Here is a 15,962-nt window from a genome sequence, read left to right as displayed (position 1 = left end):
TGTACTTTAAGCTAATTTATTTGTTTTTATAATTTTCTTTTTAATTCAATTGTGAAATAATTGTAGATGAGTAGTTATGATAAAAGATGTACTTATTTATTTAGTGACCTATATACATGTTAAACACATAATAACATAACCATAAGTAAAATGTACATTTGTTAAGAAGAACTAACGAATATCCATATATTTATAAACATGATTATTATACACATATATAAAAAAGAATACACATATCTAGGTACACATATATAATCCAAATAACTGTCACACAGGGATATGCTGTAAAATTGTGTTTGAGTATGGTGGTCAAGTAGAAAAGTGAGTAGTCTTCTGAAGATAAGGTAGTTATTTGCGGATCTTATGTATTGGGGTAAAGAGTTCCATAGTTTGGCTGCTAGAACAAGAAGGATGTTTTTTTCCCTGTATGGTGTGATTTTGAGGTGAGTTGCCAATCTAGAGCGGAGGCGGGTGAAACAAAGCAGCTTGAATGTGGATCTTCTGGCAACTGGTGACCAATGCAGGGATTTCAAGGCAGGGGGGATGTGGGCTTGTGGTTTTACATGTAGGAGTAATCTGGCAGCAGACTTCTGAATCTGTTGTAGTCTTTTCATAAATGTTAAAGAGGATCCGTGGTAGAGGCTTTTGTTTGTATGAAACTATTGAATGCCATACTATGTATTCAGTATAGAAATCCCTGTGATAACGGGGCATGCATGGAGGACTGTGGTATGGTATCAGTTATGATTTTACGGTATGGTATGTATACAATACTATAGCAATAGTATGCAGATGTGTGGTATGATATGGAATGGTATGGTATAGTATTGTATGCCGTTATATAGTTGTTTCATGATATGGCATGCAGTACTATAGCTGTGCTATGGTATGGTATGCAGTACTATAGTCGTGGTATGGTATGGTATGGTGTGGTATAGGATGGTATGGTATGCAGCACAATAGTTGTGGCGTAGTATGTGTGCAGCAATATAGCTGTGGTATAGTATGTATGCAGCACTATGGTTGTAGTATGACATGCTTCAGAAAAGGGGGTGGTGATGGACAGAGTATCTGAATTAAGCAGACCACTCCTACCCAGTCCAAAGATCAGGGCTTGATCCATCACTGTTTTTTAGCTCACTGCACCATCCCAGCTCAGAACCTGGCTACATGCAAATTAATCTGTCCCTGGCCCAGTGCATCATGGGAACAGGGAAGACCAAACTACCAAGCCAATTCTTTTACTGGAAAGGAAACAAGCTTCCGGGGACCGGTTTCTGGCATTACAGCCGTCTTCGGCCCGGCTTGCTTGAATCCTGATGGTGCAGTGAGCAAGGGACTCACATCTGAGCATACCCTTCCACGCTTATGGTGGACAAAACGATTCAGAAAAGGGGGTGGTGATGGACAGAGTATCTGAATTAAGCAGACCACTCCTACCCAGTCCGAAGATCAGGGCTTGATCCATCACCATGTTTTAGCTCCCTGCGCCATCCCAGCTCAGAACCTGGCTACATGCAAATTAATCTGTCCCTGGCCCAGTGCATCATGGGAACAGGGAAGACCAAACTACCAAGCCAATTCTTTTACTGGAAAGGAAACAAGCTTCCGGGGACCGGTTTCTGGCATTACAGCCGTCTTCGGCCCGGCTTGCTTGAATCCTGATGGTGCAGTGAGCAAGGGACTCACATCTGAGCATACCCTTCCACGCTTATGGTGGACAAAACGATTCAGAAAAGGGGGTGGTGATGGACAGAGTATCTGAACTAAGCAGACCACTCCTACCCAGTCCAAAGATCAGGGCTTGATCCATCACCGTTTTTTAGCTCACTGCACCATCCCAGCTCAGAACCTGGCTACATGCAAATTAGTCTGTCCCTGGCCCAGTGCATCATGGGAACAGGGCAGACCAAACTACCAAGCCAATTCTTCTACTGGAAAGGAAACAAGCTTCCGGGGACCGGTTTCTGGCATTACAGCCGTCTTCGGCCCGGCTTGCTTGAATCCTGATGGTGCAGTGAGCAAGGGACTCACATCTGAGCATACCCTTCCACGCTTATGGTGGACAAAACGATTCAGAAAAGGGGGTGGTGATGGACAGAGTATCTGAATTAAGCAGACCACTCCTACCCAGTCCAAAGATCAGGGCTTGATCCATCACCATTTTTAAGCTCACTGCACCATCCCAGCTCAGAACCTGGCTACATGCAAATTAGTCTGTCCCTGGCCCAGTGCATCATGGAAACAGGGCAGACCAAATTACCAAGCCAAATATTTTACTGGTAAGGAAACAAGCTTCTGGGGACTGGTTTCTGGCATTACAGCCATCTTCGGCCCGGCTTGCTTGAATCCTGATGGTGCAGTGAGCAAGGGACTCACATCTGAGCATACCCTTCCACTCTTATGGTGGAAAAAACGATTCAGAAAAGGGGGTGGTGATGGACAGAGTATCTGAATTAAGCAGACCACTCCTACCCAGTCCAAAGATCAGGGCTTGATCCATCACTGTTTTTTAGCTCACTGCACCATCCTAGCTCAGAACCTGGCTACATGCAAATTAGTCTGTCCCTGGCCCAGTTCATCATGGGAACAGGGCAGACCAAAATACCATGCCAATTCTTTTACTGGAAAGGAAACAAACTTCCGGGGACTGGTTTCTGGCATTACAGCCGTCTTCTGCCCGGCTTGCTTGAATCCTGATGGTGCAGTGAGCAAGAGACTCACATCTGAGCATACCCTTCCACACTTATGGTGGGCAAAACGATTCAGAAAAGGGGGTGTTGATGGACAGAGTATCTGAATTAAGCAGACCACTCCTACCCAGTCCAAAGATCAGGGCTTGATCCATCACCATTTTTTAGCTCCCTGCGCCATCCCAGCTCAGAACCTGGCTACATGCAAATTAATCTGTCCCTGGCACAGTGCATCATGGGAACAGGGAAGACCAAACTACCAAGCCAATTCTTTTACTGGAAAGGAAACAAGCTTCCGGGGACCGGTTTCTGGCATTACAGCCGTCTTCGGCCCGGCTTGCTTGAATCCTGATGGTGCAGTGAGCAAGGGACTCACATCTGAGCATACCCTTCCACGCTTATGGTGGACAAAACGATTCAGAAAAGGGGGTGGTGATGGACAGAGTATCTGAATTAAGCAGACCACTCCTACCCAGTCCAAAGATCAGGGCTTGATCCATCACCGTTTTTTAGCTCACTGCACCATCCCAGCTCAGAACCTGGCTACATGCAAATTAGTCTGTCCCTGGCCCAGTTCATCATGGGAACAGGGCAGACCAAACTACCAAGCCAATTCTTTTACTGGAAAGGAAACAAGCTTCCGGGGACTGGTTTCTGGCATTACAGCCGTCTTCTGCCCGGCTTGCTTGAATCCTGATCGTGCAGTGAGCAAGGGACTCACATCTGAGCATACCCTTCCACACTTATGGTGGACAAAACGATTCAGAAAAGGGGGTGTTGATGGACAGAGTATCTGAATTAAGCAGACCACTCCTACCCAGTCCAAAGATCAGGGCTTGATCCATCACTGTTTTTTAGCTCACTGCACCATCCCAGCTCAGAACCTGGCTACATGCAAATTAGTCTGTCCCTGGCCCAGTGCATCATGGGAACAGGGCAGAGCAAACTACCAAGCCAATTATTTTACTGGAAAGGAAACAAGCTTCCGGGGACCGGTTTCTGGCATTACAGCCGTCTTCTGCCCTACTTGCTTGAATCCTGATGGTGCAGTGAGCAAGGGACTCACATCTGAGCATACCCTTCCACGCTTATGGTGGACAAAACGATTCAGAAAAGGGGGTGGTGATGGACAGAGTATCTGAATTAAGCAGACCACTCCTACCCACTCTAAAGATCAGGGCTTGATCCATCATCGTTTATTAGCTCACTGCACCATCCCAGCTCTGAACCTGGCTACATGCAAATTAGTCTGTCCCTGGCCCAGTGCATCATGGGAACAGGGCAGACCAAACTACCAAGCCAATTCTTTTACTGGAAAGGAAACAAGCTTCCGGGGACCGGTTTCTGGCATTACAGCCGTCTTCGGCCCTGCTTGCTTGAATCCTGAAGGTGCAGTGAGCAAGGGACTCACATCTGAGCATACCCTTCCACGCTTATGGTGGACAAAACGGCTCAGAAAAGGGGGTGGTGATGGACAGAGTATTTGAATTAAGCAGACTACTCCTACCCAGTCCAAAGATCAGGGCTTGATCCATCACCGTTTTTTAGCTCACTGCACCATCCCAGCTCAGAACCTGGCTACATGCAAATTAGTCTGTCCCTGGCCCAGTGCATCATGGGAACAGGGCAGACCAAACTACCAAGCCAATTCTTTTACTGGAAAGGAAACAAGCTTCCGGGGACCGGTTTCTGGCATGACTCAGATGCTCTGTCCATCACCACCCCCTTTTTCTGAATCGTTTTGTCCACCATAAGCGTGGTAGGGTATGCTTAGGCATGAGTCCATTGCTCACTGCACCATCAGGATTCAAGCAAGCCGGGCCGAAGACAGCTGTAATGCCAGAAACCGGTCCCCGGAAGCTTATTTCCTTTCCAGTATAAGAATTGGCTTGGTAGTTTGGTCTGCCCTGTTCCCATGATGCACTGGGCCAGGAACAGACTAATTTGTATGTAGCCAGGATCTGAGCTGGGATGGTGCAGTGAGCTAAAAAACGGTGATGGATCAAGCCCTGATCTGTTGACTGGGTACGAGTATTCTGCTTGATTCAGATGCTCTGTCCATCACCACCCCCTTTTTCTGAATCATTTTGTCCACCATAAGCGTGGTAGGGTATGCTCAGACATGAGTCCCTTGCTCACTGCACCATCAGGATTCAAGCAAGCCGGGCCGAAGACAGCTGTAATGCCAGAAACCGGTCCCCGGAAGCTTGTTTCCTTTCCAGTATAAGAATTGGCTTGGTAGTTTGGTCTGCCCTGTTCCCATGATGCACTGGGCCAGGGACAGACTAATTTGCATGTAGCCAGGTTCTGAGCTGGGGTGGTGCAGTGAGCTAAAAAATGGTGATGGATCAAGCCCTGATCTGTTGACTGGGTACGAGTATTCTGTTTGATTCAGATGCTCTGTCCATCACCACCCCCTTTTTCTGAATCGTAGTATGACATGCAGCACTATAGTTGTGGAATGGTATGCATACAGTACATTAGCTATAGTATGCAGATGTGCAGTGTGATATGTAATAGAATGATATGCCATTTTATAGTTGCTTCATGATATGGTGTGCAGCAATATAGTTGTGATATGGTAGGGTATGGTATGCATGGTATGGTATGTATGCAGCACTATAGTTATGATATTGTATGGTATGCAGCACAACTAAATTGTTGTGTAATAGTATGTATGCAGCAAAATAGTTGTGGTATGGTATGCAGTACACTAGTTGTGGTATGTAGGCAACAGTATAGTTGTGGTATGGTATGCATGTAGCACTATAGTTGTAGTATGGTATGCATCATTATGTTGTGGTATGGTATGGTGTTGTATTCTAAGGTATGGTATGGTATGGTATGGTATGGTATACAGTCCTTCAGTTGTGGTATGGTATGTTATGGTAGGGTATGGATGGTATGGTAGGCAGGCCTTCACTTGTGGTATGCTATGCAGTCCTACAGTATGCTATGATATGGTATGGTATGGTATGTGTTGGACTTGGCCCTTTTGGCAGGTTCACCCCTAAATCTTTTTTTTGCTTTTAAATGTGACACGGTGTTAGTGATTTTTGGCTTCTGCGCACTTTAGCATGGTGTCCCCGTGTAACGTGTGTGTGCACTCTGAGTGCATGTGGTCAGATTGGCCTGCCCTCCCATAGAAATGCATGTGGGATATGTGTGTCCATGGTAATTCCTGGTGTGAGGAGTGCAGGGGCGAGTTTGGCATGTGCGAACTCGTGAGATTAAATGCTGCGCAACGGTGTGCGCAGATTTAATGTGACTAGTGGAGAAGTTCCACTTTCAGAAGTTGGCATTTCTGTGTGCAGTGAATGTGAATTGACTGTCTGGCTTGTGAGTGACAGGAGCTGGCTGGTGTGCCTGGCTCCAGGAGCCAGGATGGGTCTGCCCCGGTGGTGAATAGGGAGATCTGCATGTAGATGGGAGGGAGGAGTTGCACCGGGGACCTGAATAGGGCTGTGCCTTCCCTCCACAATGCTGGCTCCCCCCCCTGTGGTGTGTCCGATGTCCCTAGCCCATCCTGTGAATGGAAGAAGAGGAGCTGAGCAAAACAAAGTGCTCAAGTGCTCCCAAACCAGTTGCATCTGGTTTTCCCTAAACCATGTGCTAGGAAACAAAGGAAATGTGTGTATAAAAAGGGGCTGTGACCCCATGTAAAGGGTTCTCTTGATCCTGACTTGAAGGGGGGCCTGCTGCTGCTGCTGCTGGGCACCAGGAGGAACCGCCACTGGGGAATGCCTCCCTGTTGGAGGGCCCTGTGAGCTGGCCCCTGGGCCCAGCCTTTGCCCCCCTGCCCTCTGAAAGACTTTCTTTGGGGCCTTGCGCTTTATTGCCAAGAAAGTGCTCCTTTTTATTCTTAAAGAGGGCTTTGCTGTCCTGAGGAGCACTGTGTTCGGCCCCAGGAGGACTTCTGGGGGCCTGCAGCACGAAGCTGCAGCGTGTGGGATTCCCCCCGCATTCTTCGGTGAACTTTGGACCGATTTCGGCATGGGTGCCCACCCTGCATATTTGCCGTTTATTTGGATACCCCTTGCAGGTGCCCACCCCTTTCCGGGGCTTTGTGCCTTTTTAATATATACCCCTAGCGGGTGCCCACCCCACCAAGGACTTTGCGCTTCAAAGCGGGAGCCTACCCCGCAATCTGCTGAGTTCGGCGCAGGTGCCCACCCCGCATATTTGCCTGTTTAAGATCTCTAGTAGGTGCCCACCCCGCCAGGGACTTCTGTGCTTCGTAAATACCCCTAGAGGGTGCCCACCCCGCCAGGGACTGTGTGTAGAAGACCAGGAGCCTACCCTGTATGTCAGTCTGCAGCCGCCAAGAAATCAGCCCTGAGGGCCGCCGCTCTGCCCATGGCGACCCGGAAGTGAAGGACAGCCCGCCGGAAGCGAGCGGACGATCCAGCAGGGCTCTCAGGCTCAGGGAGAGCCCCGCCTGCTTCTGAGGGTGACTGCGGACTTGGAGGATGACGGGAGCCCACCCCGCCTCCACAAGACGCTGCCCGGAGTCCATGGTAATTCCTGGTGTGAGGAGTGCAGGGGCGAGTTTGGCATGTGCGAACTCGTGAGATTAAATGCTGCGCAACGGTGTGCGCAGATTTAATGTGCCTAGTGGAGAAGTTCCACTTTCAGAAGTTGGCATTTCTGTGTTCAGTGAATGTGAATTGACTGTCTGGCTTGTGAGTGACAGGAGCTGGCTGGTGTGCCTGGCTCCAGGAGCCAGGATGGGTCTGCCCCGGTGGTGAATAGGGAGATCTGCATGTAGATGGGAGGGAGGAGTTGCACCGGGGACCTGAATAGGGCTGTGCCTTCCCTCCACAATGCTGGCTCCCCCCCCTGTGGTGTGTCCGATGTCCCTGGCCCATCCTGTGAATGGAAGAAGAGGAGCTGAGCAAAACAAAGTGCTCAAGTGCTCCCAAACCAGTTGCATCTGGTTTTCCCTAAACCATGTGCTAGGAAACAAAGGAAATGTGTGTATAAAAAGGGGCTGTGACCCCATGTAAAGGGTTCTCTTGATCCTGACTTGAAGGGGGGCCTGCTGCTGCTGCTGCTGGGCACCAGGAGGAACCGCCACTGGGGAATGCCTCCCTGTTGGAGGGCCCTGTGAGCTGGCCCCTGGGCCCAGCCTTTGCCCCCCTGCCCTCTGAAAGACTTTCTTTGGGGCCTTGCACTTTATTGCCAAGAAAGTGCTCCTTTTTATTCTTAAAGAGGGCTTTGCTGTTCTGAGGAGCACTGTGTTCGGCCCCAGGAGGACTGCTGGGGGCCTGCAGCACGAAGCTGCAGCGTGTGGGATTCCCCCCGCATTCTTCGGTGAACTTTGGACCGATTTCGGCATGGGTGCCCACCCTGCATATTTGCCGTTTATTTGGATACCCCTTGCAGGTGCCCACCCCTTTCCGGGGCTTAGTGCCTTTTTAATATATACCCCTAGCGGGTGCCCACCCCACCAAGGACTTTGCGCTTCAAAGCGGGAGCCTACCCCGCAATCTGCTGAGTTCGGCGCAGGTGCCCACCCCGCATATTTGCCTGTTTAAGATCTCTAGTAGGTGCCCACCCCGCCAGGGACTTCTGTGCTTCGTAAATACCTCTAGAGGGTGCCCACCCCGCCAGGGACTGTGTGTAGAAGACCAGGAGCCTACCCTGTAGGTCAGTCTGCAGCCGCCAAGAAATCAGCCCTGAGGGCCGCCGCTCTGCCCATGGTGACCCGGAAGTGAAGGACAGCCCGCCGGAAGCGAGCGGACGATCCAGCAGGGCTCCCAGGCTCAGGAAGAGCCCCGCCTGCTTCTGAGGGTGACCGCGGACTTGGAGGATGACGGGAGCCCACCCCGCCTCCACAAGACGCTGCCCGGAGTCTTGGCCGGGTCCCCATTGAAGTCCCAGTCCCAGAAGAGGGACTGGATGAAGAAGAGACACCCCGCGGGCTGCCCAAGTCCCTGGAGCCTCGAAGGCTCCACAGGAAAAGCACCATCATCCAGGGAGAAGCAGAGGGGGCACAAGGTAAATTGTCGGTGCCTGCCCCCACCACGGTGAGAGGAGAGTGCTGACCGGTGACGGAAGCAGGAAGCAGCCGGGAGCTCACCCCCTGCTCCAGCGAAGTGCCGAGCAGACAGAGCCTGCCGCAGCCTAACGGGGCCTGGTGAGTAGGGCTCCCTTGGTTATTACTGTGAAAAGGGGCGTCGGGGCACATCTCCGGTGCCTGCCCCCCCTCCTGGCAATCCTTACAGCTTTGGGGGCTCGCTGCTGAGCTGATTCACATGAGGGCTAGCCTCTCCACTGTTGGGGTGTGATTTTTGCTCAGGGAGCCCCAGAGTTGGGCCTCCGCCTACCTGTGCCCGTTCTTCCTGTTCTAGTGGGGCATATTTGTTTTAGAGCCTGTGGGCTCTGACGTGAGAGCATCGAGGTGCCCAGGCCCCATTTCTCCCAGCTGCCCCGCTCCTAGAGGGCAGCTGCACCAAGGGGGCAAGTGTTATTGTAGAGAGCCTCAGAGCGGGGCCAAGAAGCCCTATAGTGTCAGTGCTTGTTGGTTGGCCTAATTCCCCCAGCTGCCTTGTGTGATAGAGGGCAGCTGCAACGCTAAGCCGTGCCCATCATTTGGATTATACAGCTGCCCAGCACGTAGTGGGCAGCTGCTACGTTTAGGCCCAAACTCTTGCGCACCTTTGCTTTCGCTGCCTAGACAGCGCTCACTGACACTGTTGGACAAAGGGCATTTAAGCCCCTGTGGAAGGCCAGGTGGCCTGGGGTCAGTATCTAATGTGATTCTTGCACAGGTTATTGGTGATTTGTGTTATGTTGGTAATTACCTGATGCCTAAGGTGATTTATGCGTAATGTATTTATGCATCCTGCCTGATACCTCTAAATGTGTTTTATGGTTAGGAGGTTGTTTTACCTAGTATGGTTCATGCTATTCAATTTATGTTTCACTGCATGACCTATGCCTAAGGTGATTAGTATTGCATAGTGTGTTTCTACCTTTTCCCAGTGGTTACTGGTTGTGCTCTACAATTGTTATTTTGTGCTTCAGTCATTCTATATTCTACAGCTACTATTTCTACTAAGTGCTGATTCTGAAGGTGGTCCATGTGGCCCCTGTCACGTGTATATAACCCCCTGTAGATACTGCCCAGTGCCAGATTGCACAGTGTAAATTGAGTGATTTGATCTAATGTGTTTATGGGAATACAAAGGCTATTTTTATATATAAACTTGTGTGGAGTTCCTTTTTGTGTCGTGCCTAGTGTTTTGCTGCTGTGTCTGTGTGTTGCGCAAATGCTTTACACATTGCCTCCGGTATCTAAATAGTTGTGGTATAGTATGTATGCAGCAATATAGTTGTAGTGTGGTATGGTATGCAGTACACTAGTTGTGTTATGTATGCAACAGTATATTTGTGATATGGTACTAGTGGAAGGAAGTTGTAGCTAGGACAGGTACTAAACGATGATTAACAAAGAGAATACCTTTTTATGTCTCAAATATAGACATGTGTGAGATGGACACTCTGTAACATCCCAGTATACAAAAGAAATAAAAGAGAACGTTGACTTAGGCAGTGCGGCAGATGTCTTAGTAAAACATCTGCCGCACTGCCTAAGTCAACGTTCTCGTCTATCGCATGAATTACACATATTTTTTTATGCTGTATGAATTTATTCACGTTATGTATTTTTTGATTTTCGAATGCACTATTATGTCATTGTTCTATTTATCTATTTATGTATCCTGTATGAATCAAAAAAAAAGTTAAAATAACCTAAATAAACTAATCAAAATAAGTATATATAATAATTTTTCTTTTGTATATTGGGATGTTAAGAGTCCATCTCACACATGTCTATATTTGAGACATAAAAGGTATTCTCTTTGTTAATCATCGTTTAGTACCTGTTCTAGCTATAACTTCCTTCCACTAGTTACATTCCCTATGAATAGCTAGTTTTTTCATAGGGGTCCCTTGTTTCCTAAACATATTTGTGATATGGTATGCATGTAGCAATATAGTTGTAGTATGGTATACAGCATTATCTTGAGGTCTGGTAAGGTATGGTATGGTATGTAGTCCTTCAGATGTGGTATGGTATGTTATGGTATGGTATGGATGAGATGGTAGGCAGACCTTCACTTGTGGTATGGTATGCAGTCCTACAGTAGTGGTATGGTATGTTATGGTATGGTATGGTACGCAGACCTTCAGTTGTAGTATAACCTCTCCGCCACCTGAATGAATGAATGAATGAATGAATACCCTCTTCTATAGCGCATGGCTACTCTTGAGCATCCCAGCGCTGTAAGACCAAGGGACAAGGAAGACACTATTGAAACAAGTGCGTCTTTAAACGCTTCCTGAAAGCGAGGTGGTTAGACTCGTGCCTGATGTCATCTGGGAGTGCGTTCCATTCTTTAGCTGCGTGCCCAGAAAGCCGGCGGCCACCCATCCGGGCCAGCTTTATCCTGGGGACTACCAACAAGTTCCGCTGGTTGGATCTCAGAGATCTCACTGATTGATGGCAACGAAAGAGGGGATCCAAAATCGGGGGGCCAGCACCATGGATGGACTTATGCGCCAAGCACAGGGTTTTGAAAGTAATCCTTCCCTTGATGGGTCACCTTCGACACCGTCTGCCACCGCACACTACGCACACGCCTCCACGACGCAGGGATCAGAGAAAAGGCCCTGGAATGGACCACCTCCTTCCTCTCCAGCAGAACTCAGAGCGTCTGTCTCCCCCCATTCCGATCCAAAGCCTCCAAAATCCTCTGCGGTGTACCCCAGGGCTCATACCTCAGTCTGACACTGTTCAACATCTACATGACCCCGTTCGCACAAGTCGCCTGACAGCACAACCTCAACATAATCTCTTACGCTGACGACACTCAACTGATCCTCTCCCTCACTTAGGACCCCCTCACCGCCAAAGCCAACCTCCACGAAGGAATGACAGCCGTCGCCGACTGGATGAAGATCAGCCGACTGAAGCTGAACACGGCAAGACCGAGGTCCTCATCCTCGGCTCCAACCCTTCAGCCTGGGACGACTCCTGGTGGCCTACGGCACTGGGAGCAGCCCCGACACCCATCGACCACGCACGAAACGTGGGAGTCATCCTCGACTCAACACTCTGCATGACCAAGCAAGTCAGCACAGTCGCCACCTCCTGCTTCAACACCCTCCGCATGCTCCGCAAGATCTACAGGTGGATTCCGACAGATACAAGAAGAACAGTCACCCAGGCCATCGTCAGTAGAAGACTCGACTATGGAAACGCACTCTACGCGGGAGCCCCGGCCAAGCTCATCAAATGACTGCAACGCATTCAAAACGCCTCTGCACGCCTGATCCTCAACGTACCACGCCACCGCCACATCACCACCCACCTGAGAAACCTGCACTGGCTCCCCGTCAACAAGAGGATTTCCTTAAAGCTCCTCATCCACTCCCACAAGGCACTCCACAAGACCAGCCCAGCCTACATCAACAGACAACTCTTCTTCTAAATCCGCAACCACCAGCTCCATTCCCCCTTCCTCGCCCTCGCCACCGTTCCTCCCATCCGAAGAACAACTACTGGCGGCAGATCTTTCTCCCACCTTGCCGCCAAGACCTGGAACACCCTCCCACTGAGCCTACGACAGACCCAAGACCTGCTGACCTTCAGGAGGCTACTCAAGACCTGGCTGTTCGACCAGTAGCGCCCCCCCCACACTTTTTTCCCCCAGCACCTTAAGTAGTACGCTCTACAAATTCTTGATCGATTAATTGATGCTAAGGTATGTTATGGCATGTTAAAGTAGGGTAGGGTATGGTATGCAGTCCTACAGTTGTGGTATGATATGGTATGGTATGGTGCGGTACGGTATGGTATGATTTGGTATGGTACAGTACGGTATGTTATGTTATGGTATGGTATGTATGGAATGGTATGGTATGGTATGGTTGACAGACCTTCAGGTATGGTATGGTATGGTATGGTAAGGTATGTTATGGTATGTATGGTATGGTATGTTATGGTATGGTATGGTAGGCAGACCGTCAGGTGTGGTATGGTATAGTATGGTATGGTATGGTAGGGTAGGGTAGGGTATGGTATGGTGTGGTATGCAATCCTTCAGTTGTGCTATGGTATGGCATGGTGGGGTATGGTATGTCATGGCATGGTATACAGTCCTACAGTTGTGGTATGGTGTGGTATGGTGCGGTAAAGTATGTTATGGTATGGTATGGTACGGTATGATACAGAGTGGTATGGCATTCCCCACCCTTCCTCAAGCGCCTTGGGACCCTCTGGGTATGTAGCGCGCTATATAAATTATTTGACTTGACTTGACAAACATTCCTACAGTTGTGGTATGGTATGGTACGGTATGTTATGGTATGGTATGGTATGGAGTGGTATGGTACACAGTCCTACAGTTGTGGTGTGGTATGGTATGTCATGGTATGGTATGGTACGGAGTGGCATGGTATACAATCCTACAGTTGTGGTATGGTACGGTATGTTATCGTATGGTACGTAGTGGTATGGTATACAGTCCTACAGTTGTGGTACGGTATGGTATGGTGTGGTATGGTATGGTGCGGTATGGTATGTTATGGTATGATGTGGTATGGTACAGTGTGGTACGGTATACAGTCCTACAGTTATAGTAGAGTAGAGTGGTGTGGTTCACTGGTTAGAGGCGGCAGACCCGGAAGCAGAGGTCGACCCGGGACCAAGGGTTCGATTCCCGACTCGGCAGGGACTTGAGCCATGGTCAGTGGACTCGATAATTCTCGCCTCGGTGCTTACTCCAACCATGGGTCCCACTCTGCAACTCTGCGCAATAGCTTGCTTAATCTCTACTAACAGCCTCATCAGCGCTGGGGATGCTTGTCATGACCTTGGAGATGCCCAGGAGGGACCATCTCACAGGGAAAGCCAGGATGGGTTCCCCTGCGGTATACAGCGCTGGGACGCCCCTTTGCTGGGGCAGCTGTGCGCTTTACAAGTATACAACATTTAACATTTAATTTAATTTAAGTATGGTATGGTTTGGGTCGGTATGGTGCGCTACAGTGTGGTAGGGTATGTTATGGTATGGTGTGGTACGTTATGTTTAGGTATGGTATGTTATGGTATGGAGTTCTATAATTGTGGTGTGTTATGTTATGGTATGGTATGGTATGGAGTTCCACAGTTATTGTATGGTATGGTACAGTATGGTATGTTATGGTATGGTATGGTATGGTATCGGTGGGGAGTCCTACAGTTGTGGTATGGTATGGTACAGTATTTAATGTTATGATATGGTATGGTATGGTATGGTATGGTATGGTACGGAGTGGTATGGTATACAGCCCTACAGTTGTGGTTTGGTTTGGTATGGTATGGTGTGTTATGGTATACAGTCCTACAGTTATGGCATGGTATGATATGGTACGGTATGTTATGGTATGGAGTGGTATGGTATGGTAAGGAGTGGTATGGTATACAGTCCTACAGTTATGGTATGGTAAAGTACAGTACGCTATTGTGCGGTACAGTGTGGTACGGTATGTTATGGTATGGTGTGGTACAGTACGGTATGTTATGGTATGGTACAGTGAGGAGCCCTACAGTTGTGGTATGGTATGGAGTCCTACAGTTATAGTATGGTATGGTATGGTACAGTACAGTATGTTATGGTATGGTACAGTGTGGAGTCCTACAGTTGTGGTATGGTATGGTGCAGTACAGTATGTTATGGTATGGTATGGTACAGTGTGGAGTCCTACAGTTGTGGTGTGGTATGGTACAATATGGTATGTTATGGTATGGTATACAGTCCTCCAGTTGTGGTGTGGTAGGATATGATGTACTCAGCTTAGGGTGTTAAGATGAGCTGACGCGTTAGTTTTACTTTGGCTACGTTGCGTCACATGCATGCACTGTTTTCGTGGCTGTAGCGCTGAGAAGGCTCTGGGACGTACCTCTTCTGCTGCAGCATATCTCTCTCCTCCTGGTCTGGTCGGGGCCCCCGGCGCTGCAGCGAGCCCCCGGCCCCACGGCACAGGCCGGAGAGCATAGCTGGGCTGTGAGAGAAGGACAGGCCCATGGGGATGGAGGTGAGCAGCGGTACGACTTCCGGTGACTCAGTCGAGGCGCACAGAGGCCATTTCTGGAAGGTTCAGACCACTTCAAGGTGTGTCCCGGTGCGCGTGCTGCAGACAGGCGTGTGGTGCCCCCGCCTCTCACCTGCAGACAGGTGTGTGTGTGGTGCTCCTTCCTCTCTGCTGCTCACAGGTGTGTGGTGCCCCGGCTCCTCACCTGCTCACAGGTGTATGGTGCCCCGGCTCCTCACCTGCTCACAGGTGTGTGGTGCTCCTTTCTCTCTGCGGCTCATAGGTGTGTGGTGCCCCGGCTCCTCACCTGCTCACAGGTGTTTGGTGCTCCCGCTCCTCCAGTGCCCTGTACAGAGTACAGACTCATAGCGGCTCCTGCGGGCGTCGCCCCGCCCCCCACCCCAAGGCTCCGGGCCATCCGGGTCTGCGGTTCTCGAGGCCAGAGTGGAGGGTCGTGTAGATAGGAGCTGACCCCTCTTCACCCCGCCCCCTGCAGCAAATTCCGAGCCCAGGAGGTGAGCTGCTCAACCTGTATTCTCACTTTCCTTCATCTCTCTCGTGCCGGGAGGGCCCGGAGTCAGCCTCTTTGTGACAGGTCTGGATGGACGGGTTTCCTCGAAGGATGGTATGTGAAGAATAGAAGCACGTCATACGAGTTACTCGGAAGGTTCTTGCTTTACAAGTCAGCCGTCGACAGATTGATTGGAGGCAAGCCAGAAAGGGGCGGGGCCACCTGCAATTTAAAATAGATCAAAAGTTACTAGTACTAACAACTTTACACCATGTTTTAGAACAACTGTGTGTGTAGGCAGACATCTTTGGGCACACTACGCAGAACTACAAACTGAAACAAGACAGAGAGGCATGACCAGGGGAAAATAAAACACACCTGACAATTACCACAAGTGCAGGCCACGCCCTCAACTGTTGCAATTGTGTGGCAGTTGCGAGTCAAAAATGTCAGAAAGTGGGTTTTTCATTTGTGAATTCAGCATTCTCAACAACTTCCTCAACTCACCCTCCCCTCGTAGGTGTGTCTCAAGATGCCGGTAATACCCCCAGAGAAAGGTGTTATTTTCAATCAGTACCAACAGCTTTAAAGTCAAGAATCAACACGACAAAATAGCCAGACCAATTGGGAAAACCAGATAAAACTTTAATGAAAAAAATACAGCAAAATAATAA

The 15,962-nt window shown here is 49.4% G+C and overlaps 1 protein-coding gene across 1 annotated transcript in view; it reads right to left on the bottom strand.

Moving 5' to 3' along the window:
* The window catches only part of LOC147700599 (transient receptor potential cation channel subfamily V member 6-like), a 117,528-nt gene extending 102,415 nt beyond the window's left edge, over positions 1-15,113 (bottom strand). The window contains exon 1 of the mRNA XM_086929704.1: positions 14,646-15,113. Within this exon, the coding sequence (XP_086785830.1) occupies positions 14,646-14,770 (125 nt within the window). The 5' untranslated portion in view covers positions 14,771-15,113. The remainder of the gene's footprint in view (positions 1-14,645) is intronic.
* Between the last annotated feature and the right edge of the window lie 849 nt (positions 15,114-15,962).

Source organism: Lissotriton vulgaris, chromosome 7 (assembly GCF_964263255.1).
Source record: "Lissotriton vulgaris chromosome 7, aLisVul1.2, whole genome shotgun sequence".
In the NCBI taxonomy this organism is placed as follows: Eukaryota; Metazoa; Chordata; class Amphibia; order Caudata; family Salamandridae; genus Lissotriton; species Lissotriton vulgaris.
Note: the sequence above shows the minus strand (reverse complement) of the source record. Positions and strands in the feature narration are given on the sequence as shown.